The following is a 23,551-nucleotide window of genomic DNA, read 5'->3' on the forward strand; positions in this document are numbered from 1 at the left end:
TTCATACCATCTCTCCTGATCCAATTTCTGGGAATGAGGCAAAGCTGGGATGAAAGGCTGGGGTCACCATGAGAAGAAGGTCACCCTGACAGCCAACATGGATGGAACCAAAGCAAATCAACCAACCAACCCAACACATTTCTGTCATTTGTTCCTTTTCTCTATTATCCCCGAAGTGACACCAAGGCAGGAAGGCAGCCGGGCTCAGCATGTCCCATGGATAGGGCAGGCTCAAGTCCTCTCCTTTTTAGACAGCAAAAATTAGCACGGTGGTCTCTAGGCCACTGAGCAGGACACAAGGCCATAGTGGTTTTTGTTTCATTCATATATCCGCTCTTAAACAGGAGCCAGATAGAGGTCAGAACCCCTTCCTGGGGAGAGAAAATACGGCCCAGTGTCAGTGATTTTCTGTCACTCATGGCAATGACCCAGACCTGACCTGGAGACCTTTGGGTGAAAAGGTTTGGTCTCTATTGACTTGTTTTCTGGCAGTGCTAACGCTGGTGAAAGATCACTTTTCACATCAGTTTGGGTTATGATTTATTGGAACAGAGGTCGAAATTCAATAAAACAAGCATCTCCCTCACCACCTCTCAGCAACCACGCCTCGGTGCTCTGATACTTTCACAATGACAAAAAAAAAAAAAACCCAAAGCCCTACCCTAGTGGGATTAAAGGCTGCCAGACGCCTAAGTCTGAGCGATTGCTTTCTGGAACCAGCTGTCACAGCCAAGGCCACTCAGACACACAGTGTGGAGTCCACCCAGTGGCACTGCTGGGCTGAGGCTGGAGCCAGAGCAATGCAGGATGCTGCTAGGGGAGCCCGTGTTTCCCACAGAGGGCTTCAGGCAATGGCAGCACGGGAAGAGGAAAGGAATCCGCTCCTAAGAGTCGGTGCGCACCAGTTGTGCGAGTACGCCGGCCATAAATTTCCTTCTATTAATGAGTCACAGTGGTCACATAACCTGCCACTCCGTCTTTTCTTCCTTTCTAACAGCTCCTTTCGGAGATGCAATCTCAGTAAAATGCTGGAGGAGCCTCTCAAATGGCCGTGTTTTACTGCTGTCAGTCCATCGCCGGTTTTTCGTGTCAAAGGGGGAATAATCTCTTCCTTTGGAGATCAAAGTTCCGTGCTGCTGGCTGGGAACTGCCTCTTGCCCTAAGCAGAGAGCACTGCTGCTTCGCAGCCAGCAGCCCTGCTCGGGCAGAGCAGCAGCGTTAACCCAGCTGATGGCTATCTGGTACAGTCCTTATCACCTATTTGTTAAGTGCCCAACACACAGAAGGTATTCGTGGGGACAGGACAGAGGCAGAGTCCTTTCCTCAGAAAGCTTTTAGGATAATGATAGGAAAAGAAAGAAAAGGAATCCTGAAGGTTGGAAAAGACCTCTAAAACCACCAAGCCCAGCCCGTCCCCACCATGACACCAAACCACGTCCCTCAGTCCCACATCTCCACGGTTCTGGAACACCTCCAGGGATGGTGACCTCACCGCTCCCTGGGCAGCAGTGCCAGCGCAGCACTACTCTAAGAAGAAATTTTCCCTAATATCCAACCTGACCCTTCCCTGATGCAATTTGAGGCCAAGGAGAATGGGGCTGTATGGACAAGCAGGATGGGCTTGAATAGAGAAAGCACTCTGTTTCTTCTCACTTCTCAGAATCACAAAGCCATTCTATGCAGCTTTCTATGTGCATGCAATATAAGGAAAAAATGGTTATTTGAGTACAAAATGGGACACAGAAGGGCAAAAACGTGAGGCAGCTGCACAGACTGGTGGAGAGCTCTCTCCATCTCACCCTGAGACATCTGGCTGCGCCAGCGACATCGTGTTCCTCTGGACCCAAGGTTCTCCATGCAAAGCCAGAACATAGCTCCCTGCCTTCCCTTTGCCTTGGAGTGGCTGATACCGGTGCTCAGACAGGTTACGCTGTCACCAGGAAAATGAACATTTATGACAGTCTCATAGGTAACTCCATCATCTCTACCAGTTGCCTGAACGCTTCACCATTTACACAGATAGGTCGGGTAAATACAATCTCTGTATGTGCTAAAAAAGACAAGTGTCTGAATTTAGAAAGCCAGATTGGGCTTTACAAGCAGCCAGAAGCACGTAGCTGGATAAATAACTCCAAAAACTGGGCTTCCATAGAGGAGATGGATAATATTTCTATTTTGGGTTTATTGTCAGCACTACAGGCCACATGCAATCGGCCTCGTTCCTGCCTGTGGTCCAGGGCTGCCTGCTAAAAACTATTACTGCAAATACTCTGCACACTGAAGGTTTGGCGGCGGCTGGCTGGAAACAGGCAGAGCAGAAGGGGCTGGGACCAAATCATCATCAGGATCTAGACTGGTACGTTGACAAAGATGAAGGAAAACACAGAGAAACCTGAAGGCTTCTGATTTTTCTAACGATGTTCTGAATTGCTTTTTCTTTTCTTTGTCAAGGAGATCTCTTTTGCAATGTTAACGTGGTTTCTCCATCTATTGCTTCCCAGCAAGATTCGCATGAGAACTGCATCTCCTGTGCATTAGGGAAAGGGGCTGGGGAACGGGACCCACTGAACACCAGGAGACCCTGCTCAGTGCAGAAGGAAGCTGCTCTGCTTCTGTGGTGCTCTCCCCCCAGGCGTGTGCCAAGCAATACACAAATCCAGCGCAAAAAAAAAGACTGCTGTACATGAACAGGAGCACAAGCACATCCAGAGAAAGTACTATTTCTGCTGGAATTAGGCAATGTGCATGGAAAGCCATCTGCTGGGAAGCAGCAACACGCCTGGCCTCACCAGGATGCTCCCTCCCATTTGCCACTGTTCTCATCTCAGTGCTGGACTGCTTTCAGACAACTGCCTCGCGTTGGCCGCCGCTCCGCAGCAGCAACAAAACCCCATCGTCCCTCATTCTCTCTAACATCCTTTCTGTATTCCCACTTGATGGTTCTCACCCACTTGTTCAGGTGGCCCAGTGCCTACCAGAAAGGCCATTTTCTCCGTGCTGTACAGCATGTCCCAGCTCCGGGGACAGAGACTGGTGACCACGCTTCCACTCCCACCTCTCTGCCTCGCAGCTTGTGGATGGAAAGAGGCAGCAGAGCAAGAATAACGAAGCAGAAAAGAAAGGCATTACTCGCAGAAATTGTATTGTTTCTGCTCCACACACTGAAGATGACAGCCCACAGCAGTTCCCCAGGGGCTTATTCCAAATCCATACACGCAGACCTGTACATTACTTGGATGAAAGCTTCCCTGCTTGGGTTCATTTCAACTCTAACAAGGCCGCTGCTTAAGAGAGAGACTGAGCTACCAGAAAGTAAGGTCAGAGGCTTAATGGATTCAGGAAGAGAGCTGGGGGATTGCTGGTCCCCACTGGTGCGTGCTGAGCTGCCCGCCCCTCCGAGGACATCAGGCTCCTCCCTGGCAGCTCCTCTCCAGTACAAGTGCAGGGAGGCACAGCTGTGCATGTATATCTCAACCCTAGGAAGGCAGAGTGCACCCAGCACCTGTGGTGGCACTCAGTGCAGGATACCAGCAAGCCAGAAAAACACAAATGTTTAGCTTCTTGCTCCAAGAGAGCAGCGCGACCTTTCCTGTGCGCCTGGAGATCTCTAGCACTACACAGTTTGGATAAAGAAGATTTGTACAAAGGGAAAACAACAACAGAAAGAATCCCAGTGGCCTACCCAGACAGAAGCACACACATAAGGCAGAAGAGCAGCAGACGAATGCCATGCCTTGATGCAAAGACTGAATTTAAATAACAGACAGCACCGCATTTCCCTCCTGCCTCCACTACGGTGCACGTGGAAAGAAATCCATATGGCAAACCTGGCAGCGAGAACATGCCTCTGCGATTTCCACCGAGCTAATGGGAGCCAATAATGCTACCTGTATCTGGGAGGACAGCGTTCCCACCCATCCCAATATTGGTCTAATAAAAGGTCAGCCCATTATATGGCATCTATTTGCAAAATTAAGAGCCTCTCTCCGGCAGCTAAACGCTTGCTTTGGATTCGGAATTACTGTAATTAAAGTTACATTGTGCTCGGATTGGTGCCAATCACTGCAGAGCTCCAGGCACGACCCGCCGTTCCCAGCGCCATGCGCCTGGGCGTCCCACTCCATTAGCTCCAGGGAATTAGCTGTCATTAACGAAGAGATGCACACTCCTTCGTGTTGTCAAACCGCAATCAAGCAGGTCACAGGTGAAGAATAAATACTTTCAGAACAAGCCCAATTACACCATTTACATTTCATTACAGAACCTGTTTAATCCACTGATGGGCTCCCAAGTTCTTTTGCCTAATAAACAGCATTTCAGAGGAATTAATAGGCCCTGCAAAACATGCTAATTACACTCTTTTGCATTGCATTTGCAATATTGATTTTAAAGTTGCTCCTTCTCCCTCCACCTTCCTTTCCCAGCCCCAGAGCCTCAACTTTCAGCAAAGTACACTCAAACCAACCTAATTACTGGTGGCTTTAGAAACTAATGCATCTCTCTTGTCAAAGCTCAGTTCCAGCGAAGGTCAACATACAGGGAAGGATTTTTCACGTCCATAACTTGTGCAAGTTCCTCCAGACGACCACTGGAAACAGCTGCTGAATAGCAATTGCAGGCAGAGAGCAGGCATCAGCAGAGACTTTGCCATAGCAACGAGCCTGGCTGGACCCGCTCCCCAAAGACGCCTCCTCCTCGCAAAGACCACAGCGGCGGAACGGGGACAATGACAACACAACCACTGCAATCTCACTTTGATTTGAAAGCGAAGCTATTTGATGCTCTCCTGAGCACTGAACTGTTTAAAAACAAAAGGGAAGTTTATTTTCAAACCGAGGGCCTTAGTTAAACCATTCTGAAGAGAGGAACAAATCAGATGTGCTCATGAACCGCGCTGTCTGGCTGGTTACTCATCCTGGTTGTTTTGCCCAGCTCTTGCCACCAGTGTTTTGCTCTTTTCCTCCTCTACATGCTCACTCTGCACTCCCCTCTGCTTCTCTTAGACCTGTTTTCTTTACTCAGTGAGCTGCCTTTCCAATCTCTGACTTGCTGCATTTGCCTTGGTGGCTGTCACTTACCGCTGGGGTTGTTTTTAACACAAAGCTTATTGACGGCTAAAACCACTACGAGGAGATGGAGAGAGGGACGGTGGTGTTCTTGCACAGCACCTGCCGAGTGTTTAAAGAGAGCCGGTAATAAAGCACAAAACCCTGCTGCTTTTAATTCCTTTGCTAACAGCAAAGCAGGAAAGAAAAGCCAAAGGAGGTCGCCCCTGGGCTGTCAGAGGATGGCATGGCACAGAGCGGCCGTGAGCTGGAGGGAGGGGGGAGAGGAGGGGCTGCACCCCACGTCCATGGCTGGGGGAGCCCACAGGGGTAGGGAGCTCGCAGGAAGCAGAGCTCACCCCAGAAGGCTTTCCTGCAAAACACGCGTGGCTGAAGGAATGCCATCAGGAGGGCTGAGATCTGCTCCCCTGTCCGCTCCTGTCCCTCAGAAGCGCTCCTCTGTAGGTAACACAGGATTCTGAGGGCATGGGCATGGAAACAGACACCGCAGAAGCAGACATGAGGAGCAGTCAAAGCTTAGTGAAGATGACACATACTGCTCACACGTGTCGTCTCTTTAGGAATTTGGGCTGATGAAAGAGAGTACATCCCCAGCTGCACCAAAGAACAGCACAAGTGCAACCCACAGCCACGATCTCCTCTCCTGCGTCTGGTTTATGTGAATGCACCAGTCAAAACCGTTTGTGTTAGCCCAGTCACCCATGCAACCCTCTTTCTGAAGTCACAACCAGGTGTTCCGCGGCGCCCCAGGTAACCCAGTGCGCTCAGCGGCTTCCCACCATCTGGGCACGGACCCGCGCTGGAACAGCCGGTGAGCTGCCTTGCACGCCCTGCACGTGGCACGAGAAGCATCCCAATGCACGGCCATGCTCCCCTTGTCACCTGCAGGGAGCACCTGGATGCAGGGACACTGGGGAGTAGCACACACGGTCGGCATCCAGGATGGGCAGGAAGGCTGGCTGGCACCTGGTACCATTTTAGAACGTAACTATCATGTGTATGGGATTTGTTTTGCCTCTCAGAGATTCTTGAGGGATTTACTAAATTAAAATGCTACAAGTAATACAGGGGGATCTCTTTTCCCTATAAGAATCAAACTGGATTAGGTACTTATTGCCTGGAAAACACTTTGAAGCATCCCGCTATTAATCACACGGCCCCTGTTAACACCACTTAGCAATGCCAGGACGGGTTGGAAAGGAGGTGCAAATACCAGCCGCCTTTTGTTAAATCAGGGGGGAGAGGCTTTCAATAGCTACTATGTAATTACATTAATATTTGTCAAGAATTACTCTCACTTGTACAAAACGCCACAAGACATGAAGAGCTGCAAGTAATTCCATGATTCCTCTGTAGGGCAGGCCCTTAGGCAACGCAAGCCCTCCTGGCAGCGTGCTGTGCCCGTGGCTGCCTCAGACAAGGGCGCTTTTAAATGCAAAACCTTCTGACCGACTTTCACTTTAGTTTTCCACTAACCCAGCCTAACCCTGCACAGTTTGCAACGGGGGAGAAGATCACAGCGCAAGGCGAGTTTGCAACAGAATAGCTAAGAGTATCTCTAACTTCAAGTGATAGGAAAGCAAATTGAGAAAAAAGATACAGTCAGCTGTAGGAAGCTTAGCCCTTCTCCTTCTTAATCACCCATAGAAAGAGCAGCTCGCTGCTGTCGTCTGCTCGCACAGGTACCAGTAAAGACAGGCAGCAGATTTTCACCCAGCAGTTACAGTGATTAATGTTTCTAAACAGACATACAGTTTGAAAGCACTGTGGCAGAAAAAAGAAAAGTTGTTGCTTCATAGTCTCAACCCACTATTTTCCCTGGGCATTGAGCCAGCGACTGAAGAAAGAGGAAAGCTGCTATTTAAAGAGTCACCAAACCCTGCGATTCAGGATAATGAACACGGCTCGTTACAGTCCCCTTCGCTAAAAGCAGGGGCAAATGAAAGAGGCACAGCTGAGTGCTCCGTCCTCAGTCAAACCTGGAGGAGGAAGGTCGGTGGGATGCTGCTGGCAACCTCCTCTCCATCCCGGCTTCCCCAGTGGAACGAGAACAAACTTCACTCCTTGGCTGCCAGCAAGGAACCAGGGGCTGCTGGGCACAAGGTACCTCCCTGCCTGCCGCTGTCAGGCAAGATGCTGCAAGATCATTCCACTGAATGCAAAGAGCAAAGCACGGTACCTTTCGCTTCTTGTAGAAGTTACCAGATTGCACAAAGCTAGCGGTCTCATAATTATGAAATAACACATTTTTACAAGGGACCATGCTGGGGAAAGAAAAGGTGCGAGCTTCCACAAAGCTGGTGTTCCTTCCTCATTACTTGCAGCAATACGCCTGAGAACAACTCCTCAGAGCCAGCATGCTCTGTGTGTGCTGGCTCCTGCCTACGGGACATGGAAGTACATTGGAAGAAGTTCCTGCAACACCAGACTGCCATCGCCTGCTCGTTCTCAGATCCTATCACCCCACATTGCGTCCCTATATAATTTAAATGCTTCACTGGGAGAAATAAGAGGAGAATGAAAACCATGGGCTTTTGTTTCCAGCTTAGTCTCAGGAATGCCGATGTTGTGAGTTGTTGCTGTAAAACCTCTCAGAAACAAGCCCAACGCGACCTCCTGCATCCAGGGCTTCCTGCTATCATAAACTGCAAAACAGCATGCTGTGTCCTGCCCATAAGGCAGACAGACAACAGACTGTGGTCTAATTAGAAAAGACATGCTTCCCACATTCTTCATAAAGCTGCCTCAGCCTACAACTGAGGACAAATAAATAACTGTCAGGGCTAATAAGCCCAGAATCACAGAGGAAGGAAAGAAACGAACTGGATCTGTGTCGATCTCATTCAAGTGATCGGGAAGAGCACGTGGCAACAACCATGAAGACAAAAGCAGCTCCGTCTGCGGCCGTTCCTCTGCAGCAGATCGGACGCGCTCCGCTTCATGGGGCTGTGCCAGCCCCTCGGCACCTTTCTGCATTGCCAAAGTAACGAGAGGCCCAAATGGCCACAGGTGATTAATTAGAGCACTCGAGCACTGCAAAACAGCCTCCTCCATTTTGACGTGGCCGAGCACCGTAAGACAACATGGGATCAGCCAGACCTTACCAAAATCTCCCTGCAGGGAGGGATACACCAACCCCAAACACTTCGGCCCTCCCTGACAGCTGGTTGTGTACAACTGTACATTGTACAGTTTTACCAACCAAGCTCCTCAGCCTGTTGCTGGGGTTGAGAAAAATGGAATATTACATCATGGACGGGAGAATAATTGCTTACAGAAGACTGAACCCAGTGATCTTTTCCAACAGAAGACACGAAGACCAAGTTGGAGTCACCTAAATTGCCTCAGTTAAGTCCTCCCATTCCCTCCTCGACCACCAAGAGACCATTCAGGCATCTGTTCAGAATTAATTTCCATTAATTTTTGCCTTTCTGCTCACAGACCTGAGGCACGGTCTGGCTCCTGGACAACTTCGTTCCCTTGAGATCCCGTCCCTGCCCTGTGATGGGATCAGCCATGGGGATGAAGCAATGCCAGCTTCCACGTGTCTGCAGAGCCAGATGTCCTGTGTCACTCGCTGGGTACAACACACCTGACTAGCACTAGCATTTCTACCACTCGCTTTTACTCAGTGAGAAGAACACAGGCTGGACTCGAGACCAGGAGCCTGCTCAAAGCTTTTCCTGCAAGAACAGTGACAGCAGGAGCCACCATAAGGCATGAGACACGAAGAAACTTTGCCTTAGCCTTGCTGATTGAATAGGACTAACCAGGCCGAACTCAGTGCCCATCTGCCATGGCCATGGCTGTGTAACCAAGGAGCGTCACCCATGACAACCCAGCCACGGACCCATGGCAGGACCAGGGCAGGGAGTGACACCCTCAGCTCACCCGTTCCTCTCAGCTCTGTCCCAGAGAAATCAGTCTCTGGAGACAGCGAGGTAATGCTGCTTCAGATTGCTAATCAATCCAGAATATGCATCGTTTGAATCAGAGAGATATTTACTTGTTCTAAAAGAAATACCTTCACTTTGGGGAGACTTGAAAGACCCGACTCGCACAAGGTGCAGCTCTCAGCAGCCGCTGAGCACGTCATGGCTGTGCTGTTGGAGAGCAGCAGCAACCTCACAGTGAGGGTCTGCAGCCCTGACAGAGCAGGGGCCAGCAGGAGAGCTCCTGTTGCTGGAGCTGCCTTCACTCTGTCTCAGTTCTTCTGCTCTCCAGAAGGGCAGAGAGGCCCCAGAGCTGCTCCAGTGGGTGCCACGGCCCTGTGGAGGTGATGGGACATGACCCAAAGAGTCACAAACCTGTGAATGTGTACTTTAGCTTCCATTAGAAGCAGCCTCAGTACCATGACACAGACTCAAAAGCCTCCAGACTGTGTCCCCTCCAATTTGTGGCACCAGCTGGAAGCCTGGAAACTGAGAGGGTAGAGATGTACCACGAAGAAGCTGCAAGATGCATCAAGGCAGTAGTAGATCAGAGCCAAAAGCAAGGATCTGGGGAAATGCAGCCGGTCTTGCTGACATCATTGTATCCTCATCCTGTGCTGAGCCGGCTGCTCAGGTTGTGTGCCTGTGCCAGATACACTGATTGCTTTCTGCAAACAGCTTATCAGCAGACAGCTGGACTAAACCCAGCCTCATTTCACGTGAGTCACTGACCAAGAGGTCAGGAAGCAATGCCTCCTCAGCTCTATCTGCACGGGCTGGATTCATACCACTGAGTATAGTGCCAGGGAAACTCCCCAGTTTCCCCCCCAATCTCCTCAGCTAAAGGACATCTCCTTCCCACCAACATCCCCAGCGACTGTGTCAGAACGAGCAGAGCTATTTCTCCCTGCAATGCCTACAGGAAAATTCCCTTTCAAAGGCTCAATTATACAGGAACATCTCAGCAACTGCCCATGTGAGTCAGCTATTCCCCTGAATCCTAACAACCTTTTCTGCAGGAGCTGGTTGGGAAAGGAAAAAACAGAAAGACAAAAGGATCTTGTCCTAAATAAAAACACATAGAACCACTTGCCAGAAAAAAAAAAGAAGAGGAAAAAACACATTTAGCTTTTTAAGGCGGTAACAAGCAGAACGATATTCAGCTTCAAGGCTACGCAGGCAGGTCAGAAAATCCTCCAGAGAAGAAGAACTAGGCCACAAAAATCCGACGCAGCTTCTAGAATCTGCCTGCGTTATCCAAATTGGTGGTGAGGCCCCTCTGACAACTGAGCTGGCTGGTCTCCTTTGTACAGGTCTTTACGTGGCCGTGGGCCATGGGAAGCTTGTGCTCCTGCCGGCCTCCTTAGCTGGCTCTACGACACGCAGCCAAGCTCCAGCACAGCTGAAATGGTGCTGGCAGATGACATTCTGGGGGAAAGCTCTTTGAGGTTACTCGTCCCCACCTTCCCCAAGGGAAACCATTTAAACATTACGAGTAACAGCACTGCTGAAGAGAACATGCAAAAACCTGGAAAATGCACTGTTTTATCAACAGAAGCAAGGTCATCCAAACCCAGAGATGACTACATTCAATATTAACATCTCCCTTTCTCCAAGCGGGGTTCGAACCTCTTGGTAAGCATCCATTCCCCAGAGAAATGTCTTCCAGTAACTTTGATGTGAACTAATTACGTTTGCACAGCTAATAAGTGCCATCTGCCTGAGCCTCCGCAGCCTGGGAGAGGAAGGGCTGCTCAGCTCAGCGCTGGCTGTGCCAGCACCCTCACTGCTTCCTCCTGCAGAACGCAAACCCAAACCCCAGCAGGGATCCGGCAAGGGGAACATAACGCAGCCAGAATGATGGAGCCTAGGGTGGATGCCTCCCTCCTCATACGTGCAACTCTCTTATTAGAGCCTCGGTTTATTCTCATTTCCAGGAACTCCATTTGTTTCTGCTGGTCCAGCCCCGAGCTTTTGTGTACAATGCTTTAGTGAGGTCCACTCTACTGATAGAAAGGGCACATCAGCAGAGCCACTCTATTTATTTCTACTTGGAGCATTCAAGATCTAATTCTCAAGAAAGAGTTTGAAAAGACCTATTAAGAGTGCGGCCCCAGCTGGTAAACAATGTCCATTTCTGGATGGACCTCGGCAATCCAATCAGTGAAGGCATTTAAGGACAGCACATACAATATTGGAAAATGAAATTGCTTTGAAAAAGATTCCTCCTTGCATATTTGCCAGATAATGACAGAAGAGCTGATGCCGAGCACAGCCAATCTGTCCAAGGGTGTTCAACGAGATGCTCCTTATGCTGAGGGCCCACTCCTTCCCCTTCTTACCACCCAGACACATCCCACCTGCCGGTCCCCATCCTCACACCTGGGCAGAACACCTCCAGGTGCTCCTTCTCCACCAGTGCAGAGGCAGCAAAATCCCAAAGCTGCATGACGAGGCACACCGGTGCCTTGTTTTTCTTTCTCAATACAAAAACGTCCTGAATTTTGCACTCTTCTTTCACCGGAGGCAAGGACACGTTGTTGAGTTGTCTTCCCCTTGTAAATATTTGCTGCTGAAATCCATTTGTAGTATAAAGCTTCTCTAAGGAAGAGAGAAGCAGACGCTCTGTTGTATTTAGCACTATTTCTTGTGTCATCCGCTGTGTTTCCCTACTATTTTTACAGATACTTTTAAGAAATACTGGATGCTATTCTGCATGCAGAAACACTAAGATTAAAAAAAAAAAGAAGAAGAAGAAGAAAGGCAAAGCAGCTCCACAAATGGAGCTCAGAATTAAGCCTTATTTTGGGAGCCCCAGGCTCAGTTCCCTGCTGTGCCAGATCTCCCACGTGGCCCTGCTGCTGCCCTACCACCACGCTGAAAACATCCCAACAAGGGTACGGCCCCACACATCCGCACACAGACCCCCAGAGCCCTGCAGGGGCTATTCCAGCTGCAGGGCTCGAAGCAGTGCAGCCAGTGCCAGCCCCAGCCACCTCTCTGAGCCCATCCCATCGCACCCCGCTCTGCCCTGTCCCTTCCCCCTGTTAACTTCCATGTAATAACTGAAAAATGTGACAAGCCCAACTTTAATCATGTTCTAACCGGGGTTGGTATCATTAATCTTGCAGCCACTGATGGGTAATTTAATTAGGGTGCATTTGTAATGAATTACAATCATCATTTAGCGCTATTGTTCCTAACACGAGCAGAGGGGAGTCAGAAGACCGGCATCGTTGATCTTTTTAATTACTCTCGCACAATACGAAAGCCACCCCAGCCCCGGCTGCTCAGCCTGGTGGCACAGGAACACGCGAGCAGAGTCACCCTGCAGCCCGAGCCCAGCCTGCTCCCCACCAGCTCCAGGAGCGGGATCTTTGCTAGAGCAGAAATGGAAATACAAAACCAGGACAGAAACTGCACGCCCTAGCTCTGCTTCCCACCAGCTATGAATGCTTGATACAGATGTTAAGGACTTTCCTGACACTTAGCGTGGCCAAGTGCTCCAGAATTATTCCAACATCCCATGCAAGTAAAGGATAACGTAGTAATAAGGCATGCTCACTTGGTGATGGTTGCATAGTCACACCGACACAATACGCACGTGCAAGGCTGCAGACATTGACAGTGATCTAATGCAGGAGAACAACCAACAACCTGCCATGGAGCTTTCAATCCATCTCTGCAGCCCGTTACCAGAAATTTCCAGCCCTGAATGTTTGTCTGGACAGCTCCTTCGCTGCTCTCTGCAGGATGCGCGGCAGCGAGCGCGTGCTGTGATTTCAGACATGGCTCCAGTCTGCAAAACAGGAGCAACCTGCCGGCAGGGCTGGGTGCCAGCTGACCTCCTCAGTGCCTCCGTGCAGAATGCCAGCACTCTTTGGTACCTCTGTGCTGAACACCAGGACTCTTCACCACAGACATGTAATCTGGCATCCCCATATGGCATTCCTGTGCTGGTGGCAGCCCAACCTCTTTCAAACTAAAGTGCTCTGAAGGATTGACCATCTTCCCCGGGTCTCAGTACAAAGTACAACAGCTTGTACATACAGGACGTAGGAAAGCAAGCCCTACACCTCTCCTCCAGCAGGGCGGGCAGGTTCCCTCTCTGCTGTTTTGGACATGGGTCCGTGCAGAACACCTGGGTTCCAGACCCACAAGGCAGGGCTGTCCTGGCAGACACAGGCCAGCAGTTCCTGCTGCACATCCTGGGGAGAAGCAGTGCATTTTTTCCCAATTGAGCAATGCCTGTTCACACAACACTGTGTTTTGGCAAACTTCTTTTTTTTTTAAAAAAAGAAGCTTATCAAGTTGGACTGGCAAGCCATGCCCCCGTGCCAGCAAAATGAGCAAAGAAAATTATCAAATACGAGTGAAAATCTTCCGTGGCAGTTTAATACAGGGAAGAAACGGATCGCTGTGGCTCAGAGCAAAGGATAATCGCACCTCGGTGATTCGTTAGCGCTCTTTCCAAGAGTTAACAGAACAGCGGGGTAAAGCAAATCCGCTGAAAATATTTTTGTAGACTTTGTGAACATTTCTGATAAAAACCCTTACCAAAAAAACAAAACGAGGGGAAAAAAAAAAACAAAACAGCTTTAGGAAGGGCGAAGCACAACAAGCACTGTCATCATTACATTGGAGCAAGAGAGAGAGGCTGGAGCAGGAAGGAGCAGCCCGTGCATGGGCAGCAGGTCAGCAAGTCCTGCTCCAGACAGAGCTGTGAGTTCCTCCACGGCGCCTCTCAGCACAGCACCTGGGGCTGCTGAGGATAAAAGGGGTAACATGGAAACGAACGGCACTTCAATGATTAGGTAACCCATTAGCAGGTAGAATTTATCCCGAGTAACGTGAAATCATAGGTGTTTTGATTATCTAAATATGTTAATGGGGATTTAAATAGTCACAATCACTGACTATTGCCACTGGAAATGGCAGCAGATGCCTTTGGGGAAGGCAGTGCAATGGGTGAGGTGAGAGGCAGCACTGGTCAGCACTGAGCATCAAACAGGGAACGGCTGGGAAAATACAATAATGCAACTTCTTTAATTAGTGGCTTTTACCTATCTGAAGCATTGTGTGCTTTATTTAAGGTAGGCCCAGGAGAGAACTGAAAAGCGCTAGGGAGGAAAGAAAAGGGGCTTCCATTAAAAACCTAGGGATCCTGAGAAACCTGTACAAGGGGATGAGAACAAGAGGCTCATAAAAGATGTCCATAAAATACAAAGAGTATAATGAAGGAAGAAAGGGCACCGCTGTTTATTCACGAGAAGAACAGAGAGAATTCAACTGAAAAAAGCCCTTTAATTTTAATACAACATGTGTGTTAATTAACCTGCGCAACTACTGCTGTAGGGGAGCAGAAGCACAGAACTTAATGCAAATTAGAACAGACAACAACATCCCGTTTGTAAATGGCATTTCTGTCATTTCCGTTTTGCTTTCAAGAAAGGGGCGCAGTCAAAACCAACCTCCTTTTAATCAGGTTATTAACGATGCAGGAACCGATCAACGTTTCAGGATGCTTTCCCAAGCCAAGGATCGCTCCGTGCCGCACTCACAGCCCGGCTGCTCCTCCCGGGCAGAGCCCTGCTGGCTGTGCTGCTGCTCAGAGCACCGGGCAGCCGTGCTGTCCCTGCATCTGTCCTGCCATGCACAGCAAGCTGCTGCACGTGGGGATATGTGGCAATGCGTTCCGCGGTAACGTCAGAAAGCCTTCCCTCACATGGCACCTAAGGACGGGGATGCTGCCAAGCCAATGCACACCGTGACTTAACACAAACTTTCGGGCAGACCTGTTACCTGCTCCTGTCCCCTACCATTGTAACAGCTGAAAAACACAGGGGAAAAGAATTCTATTTATTGTTGGGTCGCTCGCCAAGTGCAGAGTCAGCGTTTTAGAACCGTATCGTCAGCACTTCTTTGCCCATCACTCTTCTCCACCCGCTTTCAGGCAGCGAGTGAAAAGGATAAAGTGCTTTTTTTTCCCCCAGCGAGCAGATTGCAACCCCACTTACAATTAGCAGAGATCTGCAGGTGCAGCCCCCAGCTGCAGCACTGGGAGGTCACAGCATCATGAGCTGTGCTGGCACCCCCGCTGCAGAACCACGGCTGCAGCTCCCAGTGCTGTGATGGCCATCCACCCTCAGCTTTGTGCAACCCTCCCTGTGCAGAGCTGGCATCGCTCAGCCCTTCCCTCTACGCCGGTAAAAGCAGAGAGTGCTCATGAGATCTGCTATCCCAAATGCGATTTGCCTTCTGCAAACAAGTTTGGGCCATTACCCAGACAGTGTGGGTAATGGAGAAGCTGCTATGTGACATCTCAGCCATTGCATGGAAATAGTCTTCAACGAACTGCACATCTGAGAAAAAAAAAAAACTGGCTGCAGAAAAACACATGATAACCATCAGAAAAATAAGCAAAGCATATGCAGGAGGAAACTCCCTGAGAGTGCTAGGCATGCAATTACGGATGGACACGGCAAAGCTGTGTGCGAGTGGCTCCTAGTGCGGCTGCAACCCACAGCCTGGTAGCCCTGGAGCAAGGGTAAGCTGATTAGCTCTGGGGAAGGATGATGGCAGAACTCCTCAGCTAAGCTTGTTAGCTGCCACACGGAGTTGGCGTACCTCGGAAGCTTTGCAAAGTGATTAGCTTGGGGTGGGAGCAGCCCAGGAACCCGGAGCAGCTGGTGCGTGCAGAGCAGCACCCAGGGCTGGCAGCATGGGGATGGGCTCTGCCTCTGCCAGGCTGCAGTGAAGGGATACCCCTGTTCTGTGGCACAGCCCATCTGCAGCCCGCTGAGCCCAGGCTGTGGGTGCAGCCAGGCCTGCAGCTTTCTTGTGCAACAGGATTAAGATTCCATGGTCCGCAAGTCCCTCCTAAATCCCTGAGCGAGCTGGGAGCTGCAGGAGGAAGGGCCGGGCAGGCAGAGGCTGTCCCTTTGCCAGATCAGGACAAGTGCCACCAGCTCTCCCAGCAGCTCCCCTCGGCCGGGTTTATTTCAAATGCACACCAGAAGAAGGTAATTCAGTGCAATGGAAAACGACCACCTTTTTCCATCCCCCTTCCGTCTACACAGTGATTTTCCACATTCTCACTTGGAACACTTCTTCCAAAGAGGTGCAGCCCCAAACACCTCTCTTCCTCCTGTGCTGGGACCCCACTGCAGCTGTCTAGATGGGAGCTAGGGCCATCGCTTCGCTACCTTTTATTGCCTTGCTTTCATAAAACTAGATTGGAACCAGTATATTGAGTATAAAAATGCAAGGAAAATAAATATTTTAAGAGTTTTACTCGCAGAAACAAAGATTATTTAGGCTGCATGTGGCAGATGTGTATAAGAGCGTAGAAGGTTGTTTCTCTGGGGTACGACTGAAAAGGGAAAAGCTGCGCTTCAACTTCGCACTTTCCGATTTCCCAGTGCCCAGCTGCCAAAAGTTCATTGCGAATGCACAGAGATGCCTTATACATTCATTACGTCTGTTTGGCTAGTCTGCTTTTACACACAACTAAAACAGATGCAGAAACTTCTCCAAAGCGTCCCAGCATTGAGAGCATTCCTCCCTTTCCGACAAGATTTGCAAGACTTGATTTGATGAGAAACTTCCTTTCGGTCTCCATGTCCTGGAGTAAAGGTACAACATGGGAACCTTTGTCTTCATTTCAAAGCAAAGAAACTTCACAGTCGCAGAAAACATGACGTGAGTATAACCGACAGCTCACAGCCAGATGGCAAATAAAATTATCTCCAAGCATATTGTTATTTTTACATTGCATTTGCAATTTACAGCACTCGCATTTGGCGATAACGCCATCCCTCGTTTTATGTAGTTTAAAAGTGAGATGCAGCTGTTTGCTCCCTCCAAAGTCAAGTATTTACCCCCCAGGTAGGATCTATTTATGGGGATTTATTATTTATAGCCATTTGGAAACAGAAGGTTTTTATAAAAAGTGCTAGCACAGCCTCCACTACAACAGCATTGATAACATCTTCTCTCTGTTCCCACCAGACCTCCTAATTTGATAACTCTTTGGTAAAGATGACCTGGAACACTGGGACCTCTGATATTAAAATTTCTTCGAGCAAGCCCTCTACTTCCCCAGATGCTTTTTCGCTGCTTGTAGCAATAAATCTTCCAGTCGTGCAGCTAGGCACCAGGACACTTATTACTTTTATTATACAGGCTACTATGGCTTTGGGAAGTATTAATAATCCATCAGAAGTGATGCTGTCACCATCCTCCAGATACTTGTGGCACAGCATCTCCGTGTGACATGGATGGGGATGAGCGCAGCTGGACAGGAGAGAACGTCATCCACAGATGTAAACTCCCTTCATCCCAAGAATTTACTCTCTCTATCACCCATTCTTTAAAAGACACGACAGGCGCATGGTGAGATTTCCAAAGCTGGATACACGCCCCATTCCCTTAGCAAAGCAGCAGCGGGAACAAGGAAAACAGTTTGCTTCTACAACCTGATATTCACCACCCAACCCCCCCTCTGTGCCCTATTAGCAGCTCCCACCAAAGCAAACAGGACTATTCTCCTTCCCAAGCTTGGCTGCACAAAGAGCCCTTAGATAGCAAAAAAATATATATCTAAATGAGAAATACAGCACACACACAGCAAGAGTTTAGACAGCTCCTCCTCTCTGGTTTTTGACCATAATGATGACATCTATCTCAGTGGATTCATAGCATCCCGCCTACAAGAGCCTTTTGGAGCGGTCCACGCACACGCTCACATCTCCTTTGCAGCCCTCCCAGACGCCTTCCTGCAGAGGAAGCAACAGAACTCTGGCAGGTGAGGGCCGGGCTCTGCCCCTGCTCCTCGCTGCCAGGCTCCCGCTGTGCTCCTCGACCTTCCTCCACCACCAATTAACAAACCAAACGAACCAACAGCCGCACGTGGGAACCCGTGATGCTGAGCCAACCACCACCATTGGCTCTTGTGCTGTCCCTTCAGGCATGGCTTTCAGACCACAAACTCTCTGGGCACAGCATCCTCCCCCGCTTATTTCTCACACAAGGGCCAGCAGTCGTGTCATTAATAATAGCAGCTAACCTTTGACCACTGAAGAATCAGCGATGCCACCCACGAAGCCGTGTCATATTTAGTGAGTTGTCAGAGCAGCAGCATCATTAAGGAGCACGAGCACATAACTAATGTACATAAAACACCGCAAGAGATACGATCGATAGTTGGTTGGTGATTTATTCCCAGATGGATGGAAGCAAAAGGGCTCAGCAGTGAGGGCTGCAGCGAGCAGGGCAGGTTAGCACTCTCACACTGCAATGGTCCTACCACCTGCCTCGTGTTTTCTGAAACTCAAATGACCCCAGATAGCAGTGGAGTTTTACTGGGATACCGTTGACCACCTTCTTATCCATGGCTCACACCAGGGCTTCTTCTCTCTCATCTCTAACTCTCCCTTTAGATTTTTACAGAAACCGGCGCTTTTACAAGTACCCTCTCTCGCTGTCTCCTAATGATTTCTGCCTGGATTTGCAAGCTCTTTTATTCCTTCTCTTCTTGTTTCACATCAGAGAAACGTCAAGACTTTCGTTGCCCGGCGTTAGCTTTGTGTCTGTACTCAATGTTCTAGCTGTGCTCACCGGGACCTGCAGGCTTTATAATTAGGGACAGGATTCACGCAGCACCAAGCACACTCACAAGGATTTTCTTCAAAACCAAAAGGAAACTTTCCCACTTCTTCCCAGCACCACGCTCCCTCCTGCCGCTGCTCTGCGGGCTAAAGACAACGGCTGAAGAAGAAAGCAATCGCCTTCCTCTCCCCGGCCCAGCACATCCAGCTTGCTGCTCTCCACGGACACAAACCTACCAGCGAGGGCTGCGGTTCCAGGCTGCAAGTCCCGGTGTTGCATTAACCAATCTCTTTGTAGCCAAGCAGGGAGCGCAGCAGCCGCTCTCCCCGCAGAGCTCAGAGCCCTGCCAGGCTCTCGCAGGACACCCGCTCCCAGCTGTATAGGCAGGCTTGACCCAGCGAGCGCTCCCTCCGGCCCCTCCTGCCTTGGGAAGGCAGGACCTGTTGATTTCTGCAGTTTCTGATAACGGTGAATTGATGAGCTACTTCAGGAAGCTAATATTAATTCCTGGAATAACGTGTCAGGGCTGCCTGGCTGATTACCCCTCGTTCCTGTCTGCTTACAAACAATGATTACAGTCTAATCTCAGCACTCTTGGAGGAGCTGCGGAGAGTACCCTTCATCTACTGTAATTACGTTCCAGCTCCCTCGGAGCTTAGGCTCTTATTCACTCCCAGCATTATCTGCAGACTAATCTAGCCGGCAGGAATGGAGGTAAAAATTACTTCAAAGAGCTGTATTAAGCTCTTGCTCTGGCTCAAAAGCCAAGTTAAAGAAACCAAATTGTTTTGTGATGGTCAGACAATGGCGCGGGATGAAGGAGCAATGGATCCAGCATATGGCAAAAGCAAGTGTTTGCTGAGCTGCTGACAGCCAGGGGCTGCATCCACGCAACTCAATGAGCCCCGTTTGCTGTGAGGAGGGAGGTGCTCAGCCTGCTGCACTTGCTGCAGCCTCCAGTGTGCTCCCAGCTGCCTGATGTTCAGCAGGAAGCTCTGGCAGCTCTTTGAAAAGGAAGCCTTTTCCCAGCAGGGTCGGTCCCCAAGTTGCTCATCTACGCATCAGCGAGACCTCCCGAAGTGTCACAATATCACCCAGCCTTCCCACTGCGGTTTGGTTGCTTCCAGAACTTTTTTCCTAAATATCAAAAGCCAAATACAGCATATTCCTGGTCTAATTCTGACAAGACTTCCAGGCAACTTCATTTTGCCTAAAAACCTCTTCTGAGTAATCATGTACGTCAACACCCTCTAAATCCATTTTCTGATTACGTTATTTTCTCCAAGACCTTCAAATTACAGTTTTGCTGTAACTCTGTTTCCCTTCAGCATAACTACATTCTAGAAGGACATTACCCTTTCCCATCTCTCCTATTAAATGCACAGAGCTTTATACCTCCTCTTCACACAGACGTGGCTGCGATGCTCCCCTCGGCCTGCGGGAAAGAAGGCCTCTCCCCACAAGGCTGAGAGCATCCATGAGCGTGTGCTGCCTTTCTTAACTTGTGACACTGCTGGTGGTGATGGGACAGGACAACGGCGACGCGTCCCAGCAATCCCTGCACACCGGTGTGCACTGTGGCTGTCCGCACAGGCACTCTGACCGCTGTCTCTTATTCAGCATTGCTACAGGTACGTGCAAGATGAAGCACGCCAAGATCTGCTTGCACACGTTGCATTCCCCTTTTTGCTGTTGCTGGGGAGACCCATCAGCAGGAATTAACCTCCTGTGAACGAAGCAAGGGCACGCACCGCAACGGCGTACGGAGCACACGCAGTTTAACTGCAGTAATCTAGGAAGCGAGACATCACTCCCCAAAGCCCTAGCTCCCAGAAGGCAACATGATACCTGAGCTGCCACAGGTCCTGTGTTCTAATTAAGTGTTAAATCCAGTTATTCTTTTTTAAATCTAGTTAGATGTTTCTCCTTCCCACAGTGCCGTCACTCTTTGCCGTGCTGGAATTCAGTAAGGAGGACAGTTAATTAAGATTGAACAACAGTGCCTAATGACTTCTATTTAAAGCTGTTCATGAAAAAAAAAAAATTACACACTGTAAGAAATTACCTAACTTTGGAAGTTAATGTGGCACCTGAACTGAACAAACCAGCGTGCTCCTGCACGCTGCCACCTCGCACGTACATCTTCTACCCCAAGCAGAACACTGCAGCAAAGCACCCACTGCTGCCCTGCAAATGTTTATTTTGAATTTAAGTCATGATGAGAACACCGTAAGAATAACAAGATGTCCCTGGATGCAGGGATCAAAACGAATGCTGGCAGCACAACTGTTAAGCACAATTTCATTTAAAACACTCTTCAGACGCAGGAGCAATACAGCTGCTTCTAACCAGTGGGGAGGTGTGACCTCAAGGAAGCAAAAGCGGGCCTGAACAGATGGGAAACGCAGAGCAGACAGCAAAATGAGACAGTCTAGAAAACCAAACTGCGGTCTAACCAAAGCAGCATCACCCCAACTCTCAGCAGAAGGAAATCTCAGCACAAGACGCTTGAAAAAGGAACTGAGGATAAGAGAAAGGGGGAAGATGACGGGAAGAGAGAGAAGGGCCTCAGGCTGCACCAGGGGAGGTTCAGTCGCTGTCCCTGGAGGCCTTCAGGAGCCGTGGAGATATGGCAGAGCGGGACATGGTTCAGTGGGCAACACTGGTGGTAGGTGGATGGCTGGACTTGATGATCTGAGAGGTCTTTCCCATTAGCTATTTGCTCTACCCACTGCAGCTTCATCTGTATGTCTTAATTCTTACATTTATCTGTAGTATTCAACAACATGCACACAGGTTACACAGACATAAGATGGAACAGGCCAGTTCCACACCCTGCACCAAGGATGCGGTCAGTAAAACGTACAGATATTCAACACATCGCTGGTAGATGACAAACGCTGGAATTAACTAAGAAATTAGCAAGAAGGCTGTTCAAATATTATCCTAATTTAGCACAAAAGAGCAGATCTAGAGCAGCATTAACCTCAGACAGACCTTTTAAAAACACATCCTAGAAGATGTGTGCTCACTACACCCACTCACCAAGGCATCTCTAATGAGTCTCCGCCTACCTATGTCTGGATCTGGAGGGATCCCCTCGAGGAACGTGGTTCATAGCCTCACTTGCTGCTAAGTGCATGGAGTTGCTAGAATTGCAAAAGGGAAAGGAAGAATTTTTCTTACTCTTGCTCGCAGAGAGAAAGTGACAAAGCAAACTATCCATCTCTGGTTCTTGCACAATACAAGCATCACACCTGATTTATTTTCTATGCAGCCCTAATCAAAACACATGTGCTGTCTCAACTCAGACTAAATCCTGCCCACATAATAAATAGACGCATGAAAATGATGCCTGGCTTCATCTTCCCTTTGGAAGCCGGCAAAGGGACGTGCTGGAAGGAGTTCAGCCTTCCCCTGGGGACGTGATGGATTCTGGGCCCTCACGGTGGGAACACACATTTACCTCCCTGCTGTCAGAGCCATCCTAGGTGTCATTTTGCCATACGGCTCTCCTTGTCACTTGGCAATTTTACCCACTTCGTAAAATCATCTGAAAGCTCCCATATCACATCTCTTATCCTCAGAGGATCATGAATCACCAAGGCAGGATATTATTTGAGGACCTGAAGGTACTGAAGTTGTTAAAAAATAAATCAACCTTAAAATTGGATGTGTATACCAGTAGGTGAGGAAGGAAAAATATTGTAGGCTGACTCCAGAATGTTTTCAGGAGTGATCCTGAAAATACGAGGCCTGTAAAACTTACTTCTGTACCAAATAAAAGCAAACAAGAAATGATAACTCCTCAGGTGAAAACAATACTGATAAATAAAGAAAATCACTCCTCTCCTGTACAGTAGAATTCCCTAAAATTCTTAAGGGAAAAAAAGAATCCCCAAGGATTAGGTTTGATTGTCTGGATTTTCAAAGCCTCTGTGACAAAGTACGGTCAATAAGACAACCAGAAAACTGCCTGAGTAACAGAGCAAGGGATAGAATGCTACAACAAATGTAGAAATTAGCTGAATAAAATTGGAAGAGGATGTGCAACACGTGATCAGCATTCAACAGCGCAAAAGATTACACAGGCATTCCTCGAGGACCAGTTTTCTCTAATATATTCTTCAGCTCTTTGCATAGGAGTGCAAGCTGTGATGTGGTGAGACTGCATATAACATCATTGGTTTGAGGAGCGTGGAGCTGACCTTGGCTGCCTTGCCTCCAAGGAGCACTAAAATGCCTCATCTTCACTGTGTGTCATCTTGGGAGAGGTTCACTTGCTTTAGTTACAGAAAATATAAAAACACAGCTGTTTAGCAGTTAGGGAGAAACCTAGGAAAAAGCACAGAATAATAAAGATATTTACTCTTTCTTGCAAGACGGGAAAGAAACGGTACCCAGAGGAACTGGATGGCAATTTTAAATAGATATAAAAACCTCGTTTCTCAGAGCCTGAATTGACCTCTGGAACTCGCTGTCACAGACTCTCTCCCCAGATCAATAGTTCAGAAAGTCCAAAACTGGATTAGACACATTCATAGCCGGCTAGCGATGAAACTCATTTACCAAAGCTTATGAAAAACATCTTTTATAAAGATGCCACGGGAGTTTCTTAGGTGAGGCTGCATCACAATGTGCTTTGAAAATTGATAATAAAACATCTTATTATATTTGTACAAGCGTCCCTCTACCTTGCAAGCAACAAAAATTAACACTTTAATGGCAACTTGCACACCAAAATTGGAACACCTGGGCACACAGTGGAGTAACTACTGCTCCCTTTTCATAGACAGGGAAAGAGGCAGTGGAACAATCACCAGCAGTGCGGAGTGACAGCCTGGGAGGCCCCCAATTTCTAGCTATGTTCACCAGCAGGCTGCTGTAACTGCTGAGCAGCGGGACCAGCTTCAATAGCATTTGCTGGAAGTGGATACACCTTTG

The 23,551-nt window shown here is 48.9% G+C and overlaps 1 protein-coding gene across 10 annotated transcripts in view; it reads right to left on the reverse strand.

Moving 5' to 3' along the window:
- The window catches only part of MAD1L1 (MAD1 mitotic arrest deficient like 1), a 380,749-nt gene that overhangs the window by 94,880 nt on the left and 262,318 nt on the right, over window positions 1–23,551 (reverse strand). Inside the window, exon 18 of one of the 10 annotated variants that reach the window (XM_021412113.1) lies at window positions 22,705–22,942. The exons of the other annotated variants lie outside the window; for them this stretch is intronic. Coding sequence (XP_021267788.1) covers window positions 22,931–22,942 — 12 coding nt within the window. The 3' untranslated portion in view covers window positions 22,705–22,930. Of the gene's footprint in view, window positions 1–22,704; window positions 22,943–23,551 lie in introns of those variants that run through there. 10 annotated transcript variants of the gene reach the window in all.

The sequence above is a fragment of the Numida meleagris genome, chromosome 13 (genome assembly GCF_002078875.1).
Source record: "Numida meleagris isolate 19003 breed g44 Domestic line chromosome 13, NumMel1.0, whole genome shotgun sequence".
Classification (NCBI taxonomy): Eukaryota; Metazoa; Chordata; class Aves; order Galliformes; family Numididae; genus Numida; species Numida meleagris.